We start from the raw sequence: 20,572 nt of genomic DNA on the forward strand, positions 1-20,572 counted from the left end.
TTCATTTCTCGTATCGAGATGGAGAGCAATTAATATTAAAGAGACATTCTGCTCAATCCACACGCATAAATCATGCATAAATCCAGACATATCAATGCATGCGTTACATTAATGTATAATAACTGTAATTTATCAACATTATCGTGGGAAACGTGCAAAATTTCTTAAATAAGAATTTAGATACCGTTAAATAATTTTTTATTAATCTGTCATATGTTTTAGAGTAACTGAAGCAATTTATATTTCATTATTATTTATAAAAAATATAAATTTATACGATATTAGTGCTATATTTATATATGTATATGCTTGTGTATGTACATTCTAAATTTCTATTTTTCATAAAATCGTGAGCCAAGTTCTGTATCGATCCGCTACTATTACCACGTATTTCGACATGATCGCCGAATCTTACCGCGGTTTACACAAAGCAAGACGAGCCGCGGGGATTCTTCATTCGTATCGTAGCTACTTATCGCGCTGTCCGCCTGCCGGAATGAGCGTGTTCAGCACGCCGTTACAAAAGACAGAACGTATAGTATCTAGCCGGGAAGCAATTTCAAGGGGATTCAGTAGAGCATTCGCGTACGCCGCCGCGCTGACGAGAAAACGAATCACCTACGACGGCATTACGCGATCGGCCTCTTTGACTTATCTGAAGAAGCGCTCTTCAAGCTGCATTAGATCTGATACGAAGGACCGGAAATTTTTTTCTTCAAGACAATCAGGTACGACGTTTCTCCATCATACATGATAAATCCACCGTATTTGCATACAAATAGAATTATTAATCGAAATTTGAACTATTTCATCGAAATTAATATGTATACAGAAAAAACGGTTTTGCTAAAATTTCTAAAAATTTAGCTAATACAAATTTAAAAATAATTTTATTATTTATACTATAGATCATCGAATAAATTATTTTATAAGTCATTCAAGTTGATTGCTAGTTTGTCAAAACTTTTGGAGGATTACTCATCATACTTGTGAGTGTCCTGTAAATTATTTTGATGATCCAACAAAATTATTTTCAAATATGTGTTTATATGTGTATAAATCTTGTTAACTCTTTAAATACTTCGACAAAGTTATTTTTTCTTTTAATGCAAAGAAAAAAACGAAGAAAGCAATGTAAATTATAAAAAATAATAAAAAATACCTAATATATCACTCGATAATAATAATAACATAGAAACATAAAACTTTTCATACTTGATATTTGACAATTGAATTGATAATTTCTTCAAAGAATATCAATTCTCGATATTTAATTTATAAAATAACAGCGCGAATAAAATGGCCCTTCATGAATAAAATACTTTTGGTTTTACATATACAGAATTTAATAGCAATAAATAAATAATACTTTTCAATTAAAAATTGTAGATGATAAAACACTCTGTTCAATTTAAATCCAATCATGTAAAATATCACGTTAAACAATAAACTCGAAAATCGAGTTAACTTTTACAAGGGCGTCAAATCTACCCGCATAAAATCGCGAGCGTTGATCGAATCTTTCGCAATAGTCCGATTTCACTGAAGAATGGTGAACTATTAAGTTCCAAGGATATTCCACATTAAAGGAGCACGTCGCAGAGAAGTCGCTCTTTCGAAAGGACGAATAATCGAGAATAGTGCGAAAGCAATTTTAAACTTGATTTATCATCGTATCTCCAAAGGAAATTGCGGTGCGGCTGACACCCGCAGGATTCTACACGATATAAGAAGAACAAGGCCCTTAATCCTATGAGAAAAAAAAAGGCGTGACTCGAATTTTATTTTCGGCGAAGAGGAGATAACGGACGTACGCGCGACATATCGGCTTTCGATTTGCTGCCGGTAATTTTAAGAGAGGGCTGCCTCTCTCGAGCGACTAAATCTTGCACTCGAATTGCGGCGGTAATGTATTACGTTATCCGATTATGTTAGTAATCCGAGATGCGGCCAGAAAACCGAGAGGTATATGACAACTCTGATATATATGCCACATCTATCGAAAACTTAATTTATAAAGCTTTATTTACTATCTTTAAGATAAATAAATTATACCATTAAAAACTTTATACTGTCCACTAATATAAAAAAAGGTTTAAGCGAAATATTTATTCTTTTATATTTGAAAAAAAAGAAAGAAACTTTTAGAAACTCTTTTATTTTATATCAAAAGAAATGGAATATATAGCCAGTCATAATGGAACAACAAAGCTGAACAGAGAATATAAGAAGTAAGCACGTGTATTTTGTTATACTCTATCCTTTATTATCCCTCTACTCACTGATGTATTACGAAATAATCACTAAGCCTTTTACACTCCGTACAGAAAGAGTAATCATTTTATATAGATTGTAATATATCGTTGTGCTACTCGCAATGGTGACAAATTGATTCAACTCACAATAATTTCATTAATATAAACAATATAAAATTAATAATAACAAAATTAAAATCATAATACAATATTTATATAGGATAAAAGAGTATGACAATGTAAAGTAAGGGTGACGTCCCATGGCGCGTATTGCGATACGCGCGTATCGGGCGTATTAAATTTCGACCAATGACAGACGATCCGCCGTTTTTGATACGTTGACGATCCGCGGAAATTCATAATCGAGCGGATCGCACACATATATATGCACAGTCGTATAATGTTACATGGCGTGTGCACTGGGCGGTGTATATAATTTACTTCTTTTTACTATAACCTCTTCAGATTTATGAGTACTACGCGTGGTACTCCTTCTTGTCACTTTTTGTGTACTTCTTATGGGCACGAAAAGGTTAGAAATGGCCACGCATGCTTGTGTGTGTGTATGTTCGATACGCCGAAATGTGGCTCTTATGTCCCATGGAGCGGATTACGCGGAAGCAGAATCAGCGGATCACTAATCACGGGATCGTTCTAATAGAACCTTTTCAAAAATTCCGTTGAAACAGTCCCATGATTGGTGATCCGCTCGTTCCGCTTCCGCGTAATCCGCTTCATGGGACATAAGAGACATATTTCGGCGTACTGAAAGCAGCGGAATGTCTGTGATTGGTTGCAGAGTTCGATACGCCCGATACGCGCGTATCGCAATACGCGCCATGGGACGTCACCCTAAATGTTGCAAGTAAATTATTTTCACTTCTTCTATTTTTTTCCGATTTTTGAGGCGTATACCAAAAATTATCCTATCTCGTAATCGTACAAGATAATTCAAATAAAAAAAATGCAAGCAATACACGTAAAGGTTGTCCAAATAAATTTTATATCAAGAAAAGATATACAATATGCGCGCACGTATATTTAAAAATCGGCAAGATATGAATCTATTTGGTAACGTAAAATTATGCGTAACGTTAATCATTTGTTTTAAAATATGCAACACCTATGTCGTTAGTATTGAAATACGTTAACAAAATATATATCTTCTTCTTTTCGCAAATACGATATGCGTTCGTCACTTTTCGAAGATTCCGTTACTGTTACCATGCACTTCGCAAGTAAAAATCATATTCCACGAGCGGGAGGAATTTTATTTTGGCTGCGCGGCATTCGGGATAAAATTCGACGTCGGAACGACAGAGTTCTATAGCTAAACGAAATACGAAGTCGATGCAATTTGAAACGACTGTGCAAAATCGTTGTCGATAGGCAATAGAGCGCGATCATTATGATAGAGCCTGCTCATATAAGTTTTTTCGTTTATCCCTATGTTTTATGCAGGCGATAATATAGATTTACATTCGACATACATACTTGCAGAAGCGTTCGGCTAGGCGAATCATTGGACAAATTGCCGGATTTAAGTGCATGATATATTGTTTTAATAAAAAAATGTTGTAATAAAATTGTTTTAATGAAAAACGAATAAAATGTAACTATCAAACACTTCATAATCGCCGCTTCTATAAAATCACATCCGTTTTCATTTATTATTTATTATATTCAAATTTTCCTATAGAATTTTTGAATAGAATATAAAATATGGAAAATTAATTTTTTCTCTTAGGCTTTACTTCTCATAAAACAATATACTTGGCTCAAGTATTTTTTACATTCATTTCTTGAAACCGTTAATCCTTGAAATTTCTACTTTGAGTTATATTTTATATAGCTTTCTGGCTGTCAATTATCAATATAAAGAAACAATATTCTGAAATTTTTTTTTCCTGTATTAGAGACACATGCTTTAAAAAGAGTCGTTCTAAAAAAAAATTCCTTATAGATGTAAAGATTTTTGTATCCATTTTTTTGTGCATTCATAAAGTAGAACCAAGTATTAAATGTCGTGTAATAATGTGTGTGATATATGAAAGTTTATAATTGAATTTTTCATCAGTTTCTTAAAGTATTATATTTCGATGTTTTTCTATGTTCGTTGACGACTTTTTTTTATAACAGTTAAACACAAACGGCTTGTAAATATTCAATAGTTTTACATCATTACAACGAGACTACGTAATGATAAGCAGTTTCTCAATTAGTTTCAACTATCATGCGCATCTAAATGTAGTCTCTAAATAAATTTCCACAAGTAAATGAGATATTTTTTTAACAAAGTATTTAAATGCAAAAAAATTCTTATAGTCATCTATCTCTACCTGTAAAAATCGCATGTCTCGGCTGTGAAATATTATTAATTTACAACAAACACGTTTCGCATCGAAGCGATTATCGAAAAAAATACTCGATCTATAATATAAAAGCATTTACGTGTCAACGCTGATTTGAGCATTATAAAACAACCGGATGCAGTTTATAAAGTGAAGTGAACACGACAGATAGAGACCAGATTAAAATAAAATAGCAAAATGCATTCGCATTCCCTCCGAAAAACGCCCCCCCCCCGTCCCTCTCTCTCTCTCTCTCTCTCTCTCTCTCTCTCTCTCTCTATCTTTTTTCTTTATAGCGTATCGGCCGCATGTGCAACCAATGACACTCTCTCTGAGTGTACAGCCCAGCTGCGGTTAACGATTCAATCTACTGATTTCAATAATAACATGAAATTTACATCTCCCGGGCGCAGCCCGGAAACGAATCACGCGCAAATGGAATTCGCGACGAAGGCGCTGCAACTCGCGTACAACGATATTTCGCGACGCAATTATTTGCGATGCGGCGTCGTTTACTATTTTCACGAATAGCATCCATAAGTTTATCTCGCGTCTCTGAATTTTCCGCGTCTGTGAATTTTCCATATTTTACTACGAGCGGTAAAACCGGTTTGCCAGAATTATCCGGTCGACAATGCACAATACATCCTGTTAAATAACGCGCGAATCGAACAAATTTTGCCCAAAATTTCCGACGGTAAGTGGAGGCAACAAATTTTCACGTGTGAATCAGCGTGTTCTCGCCGATGCATATTCCATTAATATAATTCGTACCTTTCACGCATTATTATTAATTTTAGCAATCGCCGATTAGTGCGAATTTGCATACCGATCGCTTTTGTACCACGATCAACAACATCATTTGTCATTCAAAAACAAAGTTTGTCAATTACTAGGCAAAACACTAAAAGGAAGCATAAGTATATACATTTTTTCGCAGACTATAAGATATTATTAATAAGCGGGTCTGAGAATGTTTTTTTTTTTAAGGCGTGCCTGAGCCAACGCTGTTGTTTACGCATAAGTTATTATAGAATGTCTTTTACACCAATTCCTACATGCAAGTAATTTAAAAGTGTATACATTTCAATTTTGTCGTTCGGATTCTCTTCAGTGCATACATGTTATTTATAATACGGGAAGGGTCGTAAAGAAGTTTGAATCCTCCATCCATGTTCGTCAAGCTTGTAAATTAATTGTTAAAAGGTAAATGTTTTTTATACAAGTTAAATAAATAACGTTTATATCTCGAATAAAAGACATTTATATCTCGAAAATAATTATAAATAACCTATTAAGATATTCTTAAGATATCACTGAGATAATCGCAATCTTCAAAGCTCTAATGTATCAATGTTTATGATACCAATAAGAGTGGGTTACATAAATGCCAGATGAAAGACGTACTACGCGTTTGCCAATTTTATTCGTCGCGATGTTATCGTCTCTATTTGCACAATCAAATCGACATATTGAAAGGACGAGGATTGCAGCCCACACGTACACATGCATACGGATTTGCCCATATGCCGTGACAACATTCGCAGAGCTTGTCCCGCATCCGCCTATTTCTAATTGCGGCGAACAGTTTGTCATATACGGCACGGATTTCCGTGTCGATCGTGCCAAACCCCTCTGGTGGTTATATTAAAATATATACCGCTTTGTGGGTCGAGAATTATATACCATCGTCAATCGTGCTCGCGCAGTGTTGTACCACCGATGTATAACAAAATTGTGCAAATTTGAACGATGGAACACGATGCATCATACATTAAGACTCGATCGAATGTACGATTTATTAGCATTGCATTTAATTAAATATTTGTTATCACATTCGTTTTAAGATAGATTACACAAATAACGTTCCATGCAATTTTAATGCATACTTCATATTTCTAATTCAAATTAAGAACCAAGTTTTCTCTTACAGAGATTGTAACAAATACTGCTCCATTTTTTCTTCCTTTTTGTATAGAGTATCGCTTAACTTTCCTATATTTATCGGTACTTTTCATAAGTTTAAGCGTTATATCTCATTAAAATTGAAATTTAACATTGACTACTATTTTCCAAACGACTAACCTATTTCACCTGCAGAATATGCGATTCCGCACGTTCTGCAGCGGACTGTGAAAACATTTCATTCTTATTTCCCCCTATACCGCATCGCCGAAAGTTTGTTTAATGAATAAAAATTGTGTAAATCTCTCAAATAAGCGTTTCAGAACTCTCGTGTAAATGAAGAGTTTTACACGGCAAAAGCCCACTCTCAATTAGGAGATGTAATCATATCAAATGTGCGCGCGCTTCACAAATTTACGAAGGTTTAATAGGAACGGACAAAATTGCTTCGCGCTTTCTGCGCGAAATTCATACACAGCGAAACGCACGCGTGAATCTGTATTCGTGCGTATATCATTTCGAGTGGAGGAGAAGAAGAGAAAGGGAGGAATGGGAGGGAGGGGCATTCCTTAGTGTTTTCAATTTCCTGCGTTTCGGGACGACGACAATGATGACGCCGAGTAGACGTAGCGGCACGTCCCTTTCATCGACGTACGGCTACGTGACGAAAATGACGATATCGCCTCGTAAATTTCGTTATGTGTCACAAAAAGCCGAGGATCCGCCGACCGCGGATAAGCGTCTGTCCGGGCAACCGCGCGCGAGCGACCGCGCGACACTCAGCGGGAGAGACGTATCGCTTCGCTGCAAAATTGAATATGTCACACTTCTCAAATCCTTATCCTTTATCTCGCCGTCGGAAACGTCGACGTCCTGACTCCCCGCCCTCGTTTCCGTTGCCAACGACGGCGACGGCGACGGCGACGATGGCGACGACGTTCTCTCTCGCCGACTTGTTCTAATCAAAATTGCGTTTCCCATGCGAAACTTCAACAAATATATATGAAAAGAGGCAATAAGATCGAATGCATCCTTAAAAAGTATTAAAGATTTAAAAAGAATAAGAATTAGACTGATTTGTTCGACCTCGACAATAACAACCTGCCTAATGACCGGAAATAAGCATTTCAAGCGATCACACGATTCTACGATTGTATTCTATACTCTCTAAAGTACACAATCAGTGAAGAATCAGTGACATCGGTGAAAATACACCGATACATACGATTTTCAGTGATAAACTTATAACTTATCAATCAGTGAAATAAATACTGATCTTTTAATGATAATACAATAATATTGAAGTCGAAATCACTGAAAGATAGTGAATACTCACTAATTATCACAGTTATAAATATTATCACTGCAAATCAGTGATAATACACTGATTGTCATTTAGAGAATAACTTTTATTATTAACAACCAACTCTAAAACATCCAATCAATAATAAATCAAAATTATTATAATTTAATGTAAAGATATTGAGTTACACTTTACTATATTAATTAGTTTGATATTACGTAGAATTATTATATTATATAGCGATCGGTGAAAAAATTCTTTTCTTTCTTCATATTTAATAGATTTATAGTGAGAACAAAATATCGCTCTTTATTGTCTGCAACACATGTGAAAAATCCATTTACTTTTCTGCTGAAAGTTTTCCATTTAATAATCTAATAAAAATAATTTGTCGGATAACTTGAAATTGTACAACAAACTCCATTTGTCTTTATTGCAAAATTTTGATTAACAGCTGCTGTAGTTTATCTTCAAGATTTATTGAAATGTTATTAGTCAGTCATTAAAATTAAAATCTACTTTGCAAAAATTATTTTGTATTTTTTATGTTACATGTATGAGCTATAGTACTTTTATCAAGAACAGATTATCATCGTGGTTACTTCAAATACATTTCTTTAGAATTTGAAGTGCGAAAACAATGCGATATCTAATACGCGTGTGTATCATATGTATTATCGCGTTCATTACTATTTTCTGAGATTTATATCACTTGCTCTGTCACGCTACGTGTTGTAGTTACAATAATAAATTAAATAACATTTCAAGATCGCAGTAGAGCGAGAAAATAAAATATCTTTTAAGATTGATTTAATCTAAAAGCAGCAAATTAATTTGCACTTCTAATACAAACGATTGCACTTTAATACTATAGCAATAGATAATTACAAAACGATGAAGGTGTTTAGCAGTATTGTGGGTATTTAATATGATCAGACGTAACACGAGTAAACGGTTAACTCCGTCCGACTAGTACTGACGCTAATTGCAGTGTAATTGAACTGAAACCTTACGCCCGTGAATCTATGTAGAGCAAATCTTTGGATGGTATAGTCAGTTATTAAGCTAATGTACCAGGAGGATATTAAATTAGACCATACAAGTGCGGCATATCCATTAGGAAACTACAGGAAATTAGAGAAGAAAAGACATGTTCATATTCAATAGTAATTTTGTGAATTATCGCAATTATGAATTATGATTAAATTTAAAATGCTATGTTAATATTTTAAATTATTTATCATATAGTAAAATTATATAACTAACATAATGAGAGATGAAAAAAAGAGAAAAATTACTTGTTATATGATTAAATAATCGAGCATTTTCAACAATTTGATATAATTTATCTTCTGATAATTTATATGTGTCTTATCAAGATGTTAGTGTGTCATTATGAAATGTATCTTACATAATTTTGATTGTTTATACACAAAGAACTAGTTTTTTACATTAATTTTTTCTTATTGCTTTAAGTATTATAGTTTAATGCTCATTAAACTTAATAATAATAAATTTGTTTTCAAATTTTAAGTGTTAAGAGCACCTTTGTATTTAATTATAAGACGCTCAAATTTGTTAAAACTAAATATTATTTCAAATGCATTATCTCAACTTGATCACCTACTAAATTTATATTCATCTGCATTATTTATAAATTTGTAATATTTAAAAAATTATACTTATATATACACACAAATATTAATTAATTATTAACATTATATATAAATATTTAAATATAATATTTCTTTAAAATGCATCAAACTTGTGATATTTTAATCTTTTTAGTCAATACCTACATTTTAGGAAGGCATGTTATTTATTTGTAGACTCTGACATAAATACACGTCATTAACTCAGTCAGTGGTTATGACAATGATAATTTTAAAATGTAAGTCCATATCTTTATTTAAATGTACATAGAAGTTTAAACTGATTGTGTAATATTGCAATAGTATTTTCTTCACTTTTAACGAATATGCCGTTACAAACATATTACCTTTTATATATATGAAATTCTGTTTTCAAATAAAACAAATTATTTAAAACGTATGTACTTTTTTAAATCATTTTTTTAAATATGTTTTATTAATAAATATAGCGGTACCGTAAATTAAATTGTAAACATGTGCCTAATTATGTTGTTAATTTATCTCATTGCTTAATTACAGACAAACGTGTCTAAGAACGTCAAATTAAAAATAATTTTTGCCTCGTCACATCGTCACGAATACAAATTTTATTTTCCAAAAAAGTTATAGTTTTTAAGGTAAGAAAATGTGCATTAATTAAAATGTTATTAGTGATAAATACCAACAGCTTATCGGAAGTATCACTGTATGTTCCGCTATCGGTATATATGAATAACGGGAGCAATGAGTAACGTCATGTTACTCTTCAGTCACTATTGTGCTGTTGCGGAACGAAGAACAGCAATGTTTTTGTACTACGATTAACGAGACTGACGCGATACTCAGGTATACATATATGCAGTGATATAAAAAAGGATAACCTAAAATGTCGATAATTCTTCGCTTTTTATCCTTCTTTAGATGTCAAGTTTAGTTTCTAATCAAAATATATGTGATTTATAAATGACAGTGGATACTGTGATCTTAGTTCTATACCTATAGCGTATTAATCAATAATATGTACCGTTTTGCAATGAAAGTATATTGTTTCCAGTCAGTAAGATCTTAATAGAAATTACCGAGACAGAAAATAATGATCACAATTATAAATATTGCACTACAAATCAATAATATATTCCACCGATTCATATTTAAAGTATAAATATCAAGTACACTTTCAATGAGGATCGAAAATTATTCTAAATCTTTCAAAACTCAAGAGTTGAATTTGGGATATACAAATTTTAAAATATCGTTTTGTGTACTGTTTTAGAATAATTTGCAATACTTTTTATGTGTAATATAATCAATATAAATAATTAAGCAAAAATACTTAATCAATTAGCTATAGAAAAATGTGATAAGAACAAAAAAATGATAAATGTATATACAGTTAAAATAGACCTATAATATAACCCATATACACTAACTACAGACTAACCATAACATATCACAAAAGTTCCGTTTAATCGAAAAATAATATACTTGATTTATATTTTTGCAGACTAAGAAGTTTCTCGCACTAACTCAAGATGTTACGAACGGTAATTTTGATCGCCTTCTTAGCTGTAGTGAAAGGTAAGCGCAATTGGAGGCAAATTTAGAAACATTTGATGTTATTTTAGTTTTAAGATAAGAAAAGTTTTCGAGGTTTTCGCGACCAATAAACAAATTTACAAGTATAAACAAAATATTACGTATTCTTATTACTAGCTAAATGTTATTGATATTATAACATTTATTATATATTTTCCTTTAATTTTAATAAGTACTAAATTTTAAGAAACAATTAACTAATTATTAAGTAATTAAAATCTATTTCGACTATTTAGAAAGATACAAATAAGATATATAATATTGTTAGAAAAAAAAGAAACGAGATTTATTTATTACACAATTTTCTTAAAGCATGTATTTAAAATGTTAATTTTACGTACATGTTAATTATACAGTAATTGTGCTCATTATAACACATTATTTACATAACTATTATAGATCTATCTTCTTTACTTCGTTCTTGAGCTTTTTATTTTGAAAGTAATATGAGTCTAGTTTCGCATATGTCATAAGAGCAAATGCAAATTGCAATGATATATCGATGTCAACAAAATTTCCAAAACCGTTATACTTATAATACTTGAAAGATAAACGAGTCTTAAGTTTGTAACTTTTGCATACTATAAACACAACTCAAACTTACTAAAATGGGTAAATTTAATTTCAGGACATATTTTAATGAGCAAATTTCCGACTCGTCCTAATATATGTGTATAAACACACACTTTTTTTTCTATTAAATGTTTGATATTTTTAAAGAGATTCCCACAACAGTGTGTCAATTAAAAAGATGTGCACAATAACTTAAGAAATTCGAGCAACTTATCAGAATATGCAATTGAATGTTCTTTCCATAGCAGGAGATGAATGTATACCACTTTCATTTGGGGAGGATTCTATAGTGTGCGTCTGCAATTCAACATATTGTGATTCAATAAGTGAACCGCAATTACAAGAGAATCAGATTTTATGGTACACGTCCACTAAGGATGGCAAAAGAATGCAATCTTCTATCATTAATTTCTCCAACAAAAACAAGTCTGAAAATGATCTGGTCCTCATAGTGAACAGCAGTCAAAAGTATCAAAAGATATTTGGATTTGGCGGGGCAATGACCGACGCCGCCGCACTTAATATTAGAAGTCTCAGCATTGAAAGTCAACGTTTATTACTTGAGTACGTGATCGACATTATTGATCAAGAGTGCAGAGTGATGGCATTCCAATTTGAAAAGAACAAGATTGAAAGAACGGAATAAATCTTCGTGTGCGATATATAATAAATTAACACAGCGCGTGTTAGTCCATATGTTTTATAGATTTGTTTTCTAACATATCTAATATTTTATAACTGTATTTTACAACGCATATAAGATATGCTATTTGGTATCAATATACGTTATCAATATAGTCTATTTGGTAGTTTGCTTCCAAAATTAAATAACTATATTACAGTACTATCGTGTACTATAGCTGGTAATCATAGTTGATATTTCCAAAACTACAGAGGAAGAAATATCAATTTTGGCACACTACTTTGTTTTTGATTATTATTTTATTTCTTAAATAAAAACTAAAAACAAAACTATAAAAACGTAAAATAGAAAGTGTTTTCTATTAGATAATCAATAATGTGTCATCAAAAATAAAGTGATATGCCAGATGTAGTGTGTTGATGATCTTTCTCTACGAAATCCAATTAGAATACATTAATAAATAAATTCTAATAGATTTGGAGAGGAAACTTTTTTTAAACTATTATTTTCTAGTTATTAATCATATATTAACAAAGATAATTTTGTAAAAATTAACAAAATAATTTTCTGGGTAAAACATGTTAATTCTATTCTGAGATAACAGAACAGAATTTCAGTCTCTTTTGCTGATAGAGTGAAAATAAATTAGAAGCATAAATTACAATTTTTTAGTGCAAGATAAATATTTCAATATTAAAACTGCGCGATGTATTAATTACTATTTAAATATGAAACGTAGCAACTATCCAAGTAAAATGATTCAACAATGTATGTATTGGATTTTATGAAATTACCGCAAATTTGTCTAACCGGATTTAATCCATTTCGCATGATATCCTCTCACGCATAATTATTTCCAGATCGTATTACGGTTCCACCGGTATTGGATATACATTTGCCCGTATACCTATCGCAGGTACCGATTTCTCGACGAGACCGTACACGTACGACGACATACTCGACGATATTACGTTAAGTCATTTCAAACTTGTGGAGGAAGACGACTACAAAATCGGATATCTACATGATATCAAGAGCATTATGCCTAATCCAGATAGTCTCAAGATATTGACAACTTCGTGGAGCGCTCCTCCGTGGATGAAAGTCACAAACAGTATAACATGGGGTGAGATATTTGGTGAGGCAGGATTTCTTGTGTGTATCCTGAAACTACTGAAAATTTGCACGGGAAAGATGTTTATTTTACGACTGAAATATTGAGTTTTAAAAATTTACGAGAGCATATCTTTTATTGAAATTTTGCAAAGTTTAATTACTAATTGCCAAGGATAAAACATAAAACGGATAAAATAAAGCAGAAAATAAAATAATGGATTAATGTGAAATTCCAGCTTCATACATTATTTACAAAGTATTTTCTAATGCATGTAACTAGTGATTTGATTGTTAAAAAAATTTCAACATTTTGTTTCATAAAAATATAATATCGAAAGGTGCAGTCAATTAAAACAATTTTAAAATACTTTACTACGAACACTCGAGAAAAATGTCAAAAAAAAAAGTCAATTTTGAATCAATTATATCTTTCAAAAGTAGATAATGATATTTACCAATGAGACCTAGCACTTGAACGTACAAATAACTAAAAAAACAGCAGTCATTTAAGGTTAATAAAGTATTCGAGAACAAACACAAAATTTACATGCAGTTACGCGCGTGTATACTTGTGTTTTTGTAATGAATACTTGTAAAAAAGTTAAGTGACTTGGCAATAAAAATAAGAATAGAAACAAAAACAAAAAACTCATAGGTTTATATAAATAAAATAACACAAATTAAAGTTCTTTTTTTATCTTGTTAACTAAAAAAAGATAACTATCTTATCCTGCAATCCGTCTTATTTTGCTCTTTATAATTATAACTTGATAATATTTCTCTAGAAATCAGATTTTTATCATTAAAAGATACTAATATTACGAAAGAGTGATGTTTATTTAAAAAATTAAATGTAATTCAATATTTTTGTCCTCTCTTAAAATATTGGGATCCTATTATATTTTGTTTTATATTGATTGTTAATCAAATACATAAGGCTACGATAATTAAATGTGAGATTATGCTATGATAATCTTAACAGGTGCCTTAAAAAGAGAATATTATCAACTTTACGCTGACTATATAAAAAAGTTCTTTGATGCATATAAAGAACGTGGTATACACATATGGGGTATGACACCAGGCAATGAGCCATTCGATGGATTTATTCCATTCTTTACTTTTAATGCCATGGCTTGGACGCCCGCCGCGTCGGCAAAGTGGACCACAGAGTTTTTAGCTCCGACTTTGTCAAATGCCGGATATAATCCTATTTTTATAGCGTTAGATGATCAACGCTTTGAAATACCATGGTATCCCAAGATGATGTTCAAGAATCCAAAAGCTGAGAAACTGTTTTCCGGCACTGCAGTCCATTGGTACGCTGATAACTATTTTTCACCATTTAGACTAAATGAACTGCATGACACGTATCCGGACAAATTTATATTGCTGACCGAGGCATGTACCGGTAAGTATAAGCAATTATATAAATTACAGTAAATAATGAAAGATATAATTGAGTTTTCTCAAAAAATTTTAAAAAAAATTCATGTAATTTTTTCCTCATAGGTAGCAGTCCCTTGGATATAAGAAAGGTAATATTGGGATCATGGGAACGAGGACAACGTTATGCTCTAAATATAATTGAGGTTTGTATGCGATACTAATCAATTTATATTCCAAATTTCTTGTTTTTCATTTTATCTGCCTAATATAAAATCTTTAATTATAAAATCTGTTGAGTATAAGGATCTGCTTAATTTTAAATGTATAACAAACTTTGTAAATGTAAACATTTACAAAGTTTAAAAGAATATATATTTTATTAGTCTATTGATACGTTTTACGATATAAAAAAATTATGATGTAGCATAACATAGTTTCATTACGTAAAACTAAAAGTAGGACAGAGATAACTCATACGTGTCAAATATATTAAAATACTTTAGATTATGTATTATGACATTTATAAATCTATTTTTAGAACTTGTCGCACATGGTGGTTGGATGGATAGATTGGAATATAGCGCTCAATGAGGATGGGGCACCAAATTGGGCAAAAAACTATGTAGATTCACCAATCATTGTTATGCCACAGAGAGATGAGTTTTACAAGCAGCCTATGTTTTATGCGCTTTCTCACTTCAGTAAATTTGTGCCGCGCGATTCTTATAGAATTCTATCTACGGGTCTTGAGAACAATCGAGATATTAAAGCAATAGCTTTTTTGACGCCTGAAGAAAAAATTGTTATCGTCGCAGTTAACAAGTGAGAAGTATTTCTATCACTAAAAGTACATATTGCATATGACAAAATTTTTGGGAAAATATATAACAGTTTTTATTCTTAAAAATGTGAAATTAATTTTTTCTTTTTAAATTTACTTTATTTTAAATTACTGTATATTTTATTTTTAACTGCTATATTAATTTCTTTAATAATTTGTTAAATTTATTGAAACATATAATTTGAAATTTTATGTTGCAGAGCTTCTTCTCCTGTTGCTATAACAATGAAAGATACGAACACAAACAATTTAATAGATTTACATCTACCTGCCAATTCTTTCAATACATTATTATATTTACCATAAAAATGCAAAACTTATGTCCAAATTATGGATAAAAAATATACGTTTACAAAATTCTCTTCGCTTTCCTTACAAAAAAAAATTGCATAAAAGTTTTAACATTGTTTTCTACTTCATGATTTTTTTAATAAAAGAACAAAGACGGATCGTACGTTGTATACGTGGGATAGAGATATTAATAAAAGTTAATATAATTATCTTTCACAATTATTATTGTATTTATATATTCACAACATAATTATACGTACTTTTAATTATGGGTAGTATGTCTTTGCCCATCGTCCTATTTTTTTCTTTTTAGGATTCTCTCGTAAATGTTTTGGTATATAGGCTGATTTATGATCATCTAACCTACGCTTGTACATTTTAATGCCGAATTCCCAAGGTTCCCTTTTTTTATCCATCGGACGAGTTTTAAATCGAAGAAGATAGATCTTTTGCCAATCATATATTTCCGGTATTCGTCTGAAAAAAAGTATATCACAAATATAAACTAATTTAACTTTTAGTCTACAAATCCGTTTAACATTAAACATATATTAAGAGTATATAGTTACAGAAATAATTTTAACATTATCTCACCTGTGTCTCGGCCTATTGCTTACAAGATGCTTATATTGTTTTTCAAGCCAATTTCTTCTTTCATCATCTTCTATGTTGGCTATTACTTTCACAGATTTTCCTAAATATGGTTTTAAATCTACCCCTGTTCTTTTCTCGGGAATATTTGTGTAAAACTTAATTAAGGTTTTGAGAACTTCTTCATTTAAACCGTGAACTTTTTCGTCTTCTATTTTATCAAATAATTTCATCGGTTCTGTAATCCAACATACATTGCGCCTCGGATTTTCATCCGCGTAATCAGAATGCACCAAAGTGGTATTAAGTTGATAAACAAAGAACGACCACCATTGTCCATTCGTTATAACCGTTTGAGTGGTTAATGGATACGTAATATCGTTGAAGGTAGAAAAACCTGAAATTATATGATTAAAGTTGGAATTCAAGTTAATATTTAAAACTTACGCATTCATAACTTAAAGTATAAAAGTACCTTGATAACAAGCTTGTGATAATAACCAGCTGTAAGATGCTAATATTGCTTGTACGGTGAGTGCTGTAGATGTATCATTATATTCTTCTGGCCTTCTTTGCAAGTACGTGCAATTATGATATGACAAAAATCCAAATTCATTTTCATTGCCAGGCCAAAATCCAGGGATATTAGTCAAATGTCTCATTTCAAGAGTATAACCCAGTGTCAGGGGGTTGAACTTGTATGCAGGTATATCCAAAGCTGGATTTTCACAATCACTCAAGGGAATGATCTCTCTCAGAGGATGTTTATGCCTCAACTGCATGACAGGTTGACCAATGTATTGGACAGGCAAATCTACTGGGTCATCAACAGTTTCTTTCAAAAATGGAACTGATTTTCTAAATCTCTTTATAAAACTAGGAGGGTCTAAACCACCCATAAACCAAGATGCTTCTAATCTCGGCTCAAAATCAACCTCAGTACATAATAAATGAGGATTTTCAGAGGCGAGATATACCAGCATCATTCTATTAATTCTGTGAATCAATGCTTTAGATATCATTTCTTCCATATCGCTTTTCCTGTCTAAAACCTTAATATTTTCGTCCAATGGAAATTTATCTGGTTTCCTTTCATGTTCTCTTCTACAACATTATAAAAAAAAAGCTTTTAAATTTAAATAACTCAAATATATACAATTGTATATATTTAAGTTATTTAAATGTGAAAGCTTTTTTTATAAGGTTAAATTAATAGTAAAAAATTAAATAATTATTTCTTATACTGCAAATATCTGATTTAAAAACATACTTTCTACTACAATATTCAAAAATTATACTATCTTCTACATCATTCTTGATTTCTTGCACCATCCTATCTAATTGCTCAGTAGAAATTACATTGTTGTAGTATGCTGGGAGACCAGATTCCTTGACGATATGCGTTCTTGTATAATATTGTGTATGCGATAAAGTATTGTATGGTATAACATGTTCTTTGAGAATCAACGACTTCCAGCCATAATAACGTGGCATATTGATCTCAAATATCTTCTCCTCTACAGTTTCCAAGCCTTTAATCTTATCATGCCAGGCTTGCTTGTTTCTCTTCTGCTTAGCTTTCCAGCTTAGGTCTTCGATGGGCGAATACACTGGTTCTATTGCGTCTTTGATTTCGCTCTTAACTTCGCTAACAGCTGATGTGCTGTATCTCTTTTGTTTGCCATATTTCACTACCGTGTTAAATACTACTCTCTGTCGAATGTGAGCAAGCATACTTCTAAGCAGAGGCAACAATACTTTTTTAAAACTTTCTGTAGCGTTCTTAAATGTCTAACTCATACATTTAAAACCAACAACTTATACCTTATTATAATTTATATTGTCTAATTGCTTGAATTAAATATTATTAACTAATTCATGAGCGTCATTCCAACTTGATATATATCGACAAATAAATGTAATCAATGTCGATTAATGTTAGCTTTTATCCATACATGTGCAACAATTTGTCAGTTTATGCAGGTTATATCATCCTTTGCATTGCACACTTTAAGTATGAGTTTTGCCTTAATTTATTGTTTTAGAAAACGTTTCTAAAGTAAAAAATAACAATGAAAAGTAACCGACAACGATTAACAACAATTTCATTAAAAAATTCTATTATTTCTTCAACTCCAAAACATCACACCACTGCACACCACCAAAAAACTAGAATTACGAAACACGCGAGCAAGCAGAGGCGAGAGAGACGGCGCCGCGGGCAGCCGGCAATCTAGTGAATTTTAAAATTATGTTGATTCGCAGCGCCATCATATTGATTTTATCATATGATAAAAACTACGTAGCTATACAGCCACATTTCGAGAGGTAACTCGATCGCTATTTGTAGGTCGGTATCAATTCATTATTTGGTTTCTGTCTGTGCTATTCACAATTAATGGCTTAATTGCCGTGTATTTAAAATATAATTTTTTTCACTCACCGACCGATGCGCAACAGTGGAGTAATCACCAGCGTCGCTACGATGATTCTGTAACATAAAAAACATAATTTTAAGGTAAAAGAGCGCTCAAAAAAAATAATAATGATTTATAACAAAGAAAATATAAATTTTATGCAAATAAAAGTAATAATTAAATACTTACCGCTAAGTTGCTCCACCGATGCCAGATGCCCCTCCTAGGCCTCCTTTTCTCATACTTTGAAATTGTTAAATATCCCTTCGGAGTCGATCCGTCTTGCGTCCGCGCGTTCTACAAATGAAAAAGAACGCAATCAAGATGGCGAGAAAGCCTTCCTTTTTTTTTGCGCGGTCAACTTGGCGCATCGCGATCGACGAGTCGCACGATTGCGCTACGCAAAGCGATCCGCTCGATTGAGTATCAAGAGATACGCGTTCGAACGAATTACGACGGAAAATTAATGTGCGCTACCAGTTAAGTGATGCGCGAATCCACCCACTCCGGAGTAGCCGGTCCATGCCGCGTCCGCTGCATTCTGCAAACAAGAGGCAAATGGAGGATGAAGGACGGGGTACGCCGCCACCCGCGTACAACTTCACGCGGTTAACTTCACGTAGCGCTACGTGATCCGCAATTAAGTTCACGTTCTTGAATTTTCGTGACGTCACGTAATGGCTAACACACTCACATTTTTTATGATAACTGATATAATGCCGCAATATCCACGTTAATTGTAATGCCTAAAACACGATCGTATTATCAGTCCGCGAATACCTATATTCTTTCGTTTGTTCTAACGTCATAACCGTCGTAAAAAAACAAGCGCATATTATTTGTTCGATATATAAAAAAATCATGAATGCGAATTTAAGAACTGTACATATATAATCCACCGCAATATACTGCATTGACTATTAGGAAGTAGATCTTACTATATGTATTATAGACATCGCGACGATATCCGATCATAATCGACCGGTTTAAGGCTTATAATATATTGTCACGATCTGAAAATGAAAAAGGAACGCAACTAGACGAAAGGAGTTTCTTCTCCTCGCGATAAACTTTGCACGTTACGATCGACGCGTCGCACGATTTACTCGAACGAGTATTGAGAGATGTATACACGTTAGCGGGCTGCAACGCAAAGTAAATGTACGTTACAATTAAATGATTAGCGATGACTCTCTGTTGTAGCGCCGAGTCGTCCCGTAACCGTGACGTTCTGCAAATAAAGGTGCCTTTTCACGCTGACACTTGACGCTCATTTTCAGCGTCAAAAGACATCACGTGACTAAAAATGACGAATGGGTATCTTTATTTTTAGTCACGTGATGTCTTTTTGACGCTGAAAATGAGCGTCAAACGTCAGCGTGAAAAGGCACCTTAAAACGTGAATGTGGCTCGAGATCGAGACGATGACAAGAATCCCTCGTTTCCGCGATCAACTTCACGTGACAAGACCGACGCCATTCGCAATGCAGCAACGTTTCATATCTTGCTTTTAATTTCACTTAAAATAGATGGATTACATGTGATACATGATGATATGTTCGTTGCGTCAATTATACGATCAAATATACGTTTTTACAGGTTATTAACGTACGCCGATTGAACCTTTCTATACGCTTTAGAAACTAATATATTTCAATTAATACCAAATA

At 32.3% G+C, this 20,572-nt stretch overlaps 2 protein-coding genes across 7 annotated transcripts; one reads left to right on the forward strand and one right to left on the reverse strand.

The window, feature by feature from the left end:
• The first annotated feature begins 594 nt into the window (after positions 1–594).
• LOC105832413 (lysosomal acid glucosylceramidase) lies at positions 595–16,113 on the forward strand. 5 transcript variants are annotated; one of them, XM_028191713.2, is made up of 8 exons: positions 595–728; positions 10,950–11,023; positions 11,860–12,178; positions 13,118–13,395; positions 14,356–14,784; positions 14,886–14,965; positions 15,301–15,584; positions 15,804–16,113. In XM_028191713.2, exons 2-8 carry the CDS (start codon positions 10,978–10,980, stop codon positions 15,907–15,909), a joined length of 1,542 nt encoding a protein of 513 aa, XP_028047514.1. In that variant the 5' UTR covers positions 595–728; positions 10,950–10,977; the 3' UTR covers positions 15,910–16,113. The 5 variants fall into 5 exon arrangements, with proteins under 5 accessions (XP_028047514.1, XP_012528783.1, XP_012528782.1 ...); XM_012673329.3 differs by lacking the exon at positions 595–728 and adding an exon at positions 10,167–10,291 and having other exon boundaries at positions 11,863–12,178; XM_012673328.3 differs by lacking the exon at positions 595–728 and adding an exon at positions 10,173–10,291.
• LOC105832412 (28S ribosomal protein S30, mitochondrial) lies at positions 16,101–18,714 on the reverse strand. 2 transcript variants are annotated; one of them, XM_028191712.2, is made up of 5 exons: positions 18,310–18,714; positions 17,756–18,223; positions 16,961–17,589; positions 16,489–16,882; positions 16,101–16,371 (listed from the first exon to the last, which is right to left on the reverse strand). In XM_028191712.2, exons 2-5 carry the CDS (start codon positions 18,217–18,219, stop codon positions 16,161–16,163), a joined length of 1,698 nt encoding a protein of 565 aa, XP_028047513.1. In that variant the 5' UTR covers positions 18,220–18,223; positions 18,310–18,714; the 3' UTR covers positions 16,101–16,160. The 2 variants fall into 2 exon arrangements, with proteins under 2 accessions (XP_028047513.1, XP_012528781.1); XM_012673327.3 differs by having other exon boundaries at positions 17,756–18,713.
• Between the last annotated feature and the right edge of the window lie 1,858 nt (positions 18,715–20,572).

The sequence above is a fragment of the Monomorium pharaonis genome, chromosome 1, assembly GCF_013373865.1.
Source record: "Monomorium pharaonis isolate MP-MQ-018 chromosome 1, ASM1337386v2, whole genome shotgun sequence".
NCBI lineage: Eukaryota > Metazoa > Arthropoda > Insecta > Hymenoptera > Formicidae > Monomorium > Monomorium pharaonis.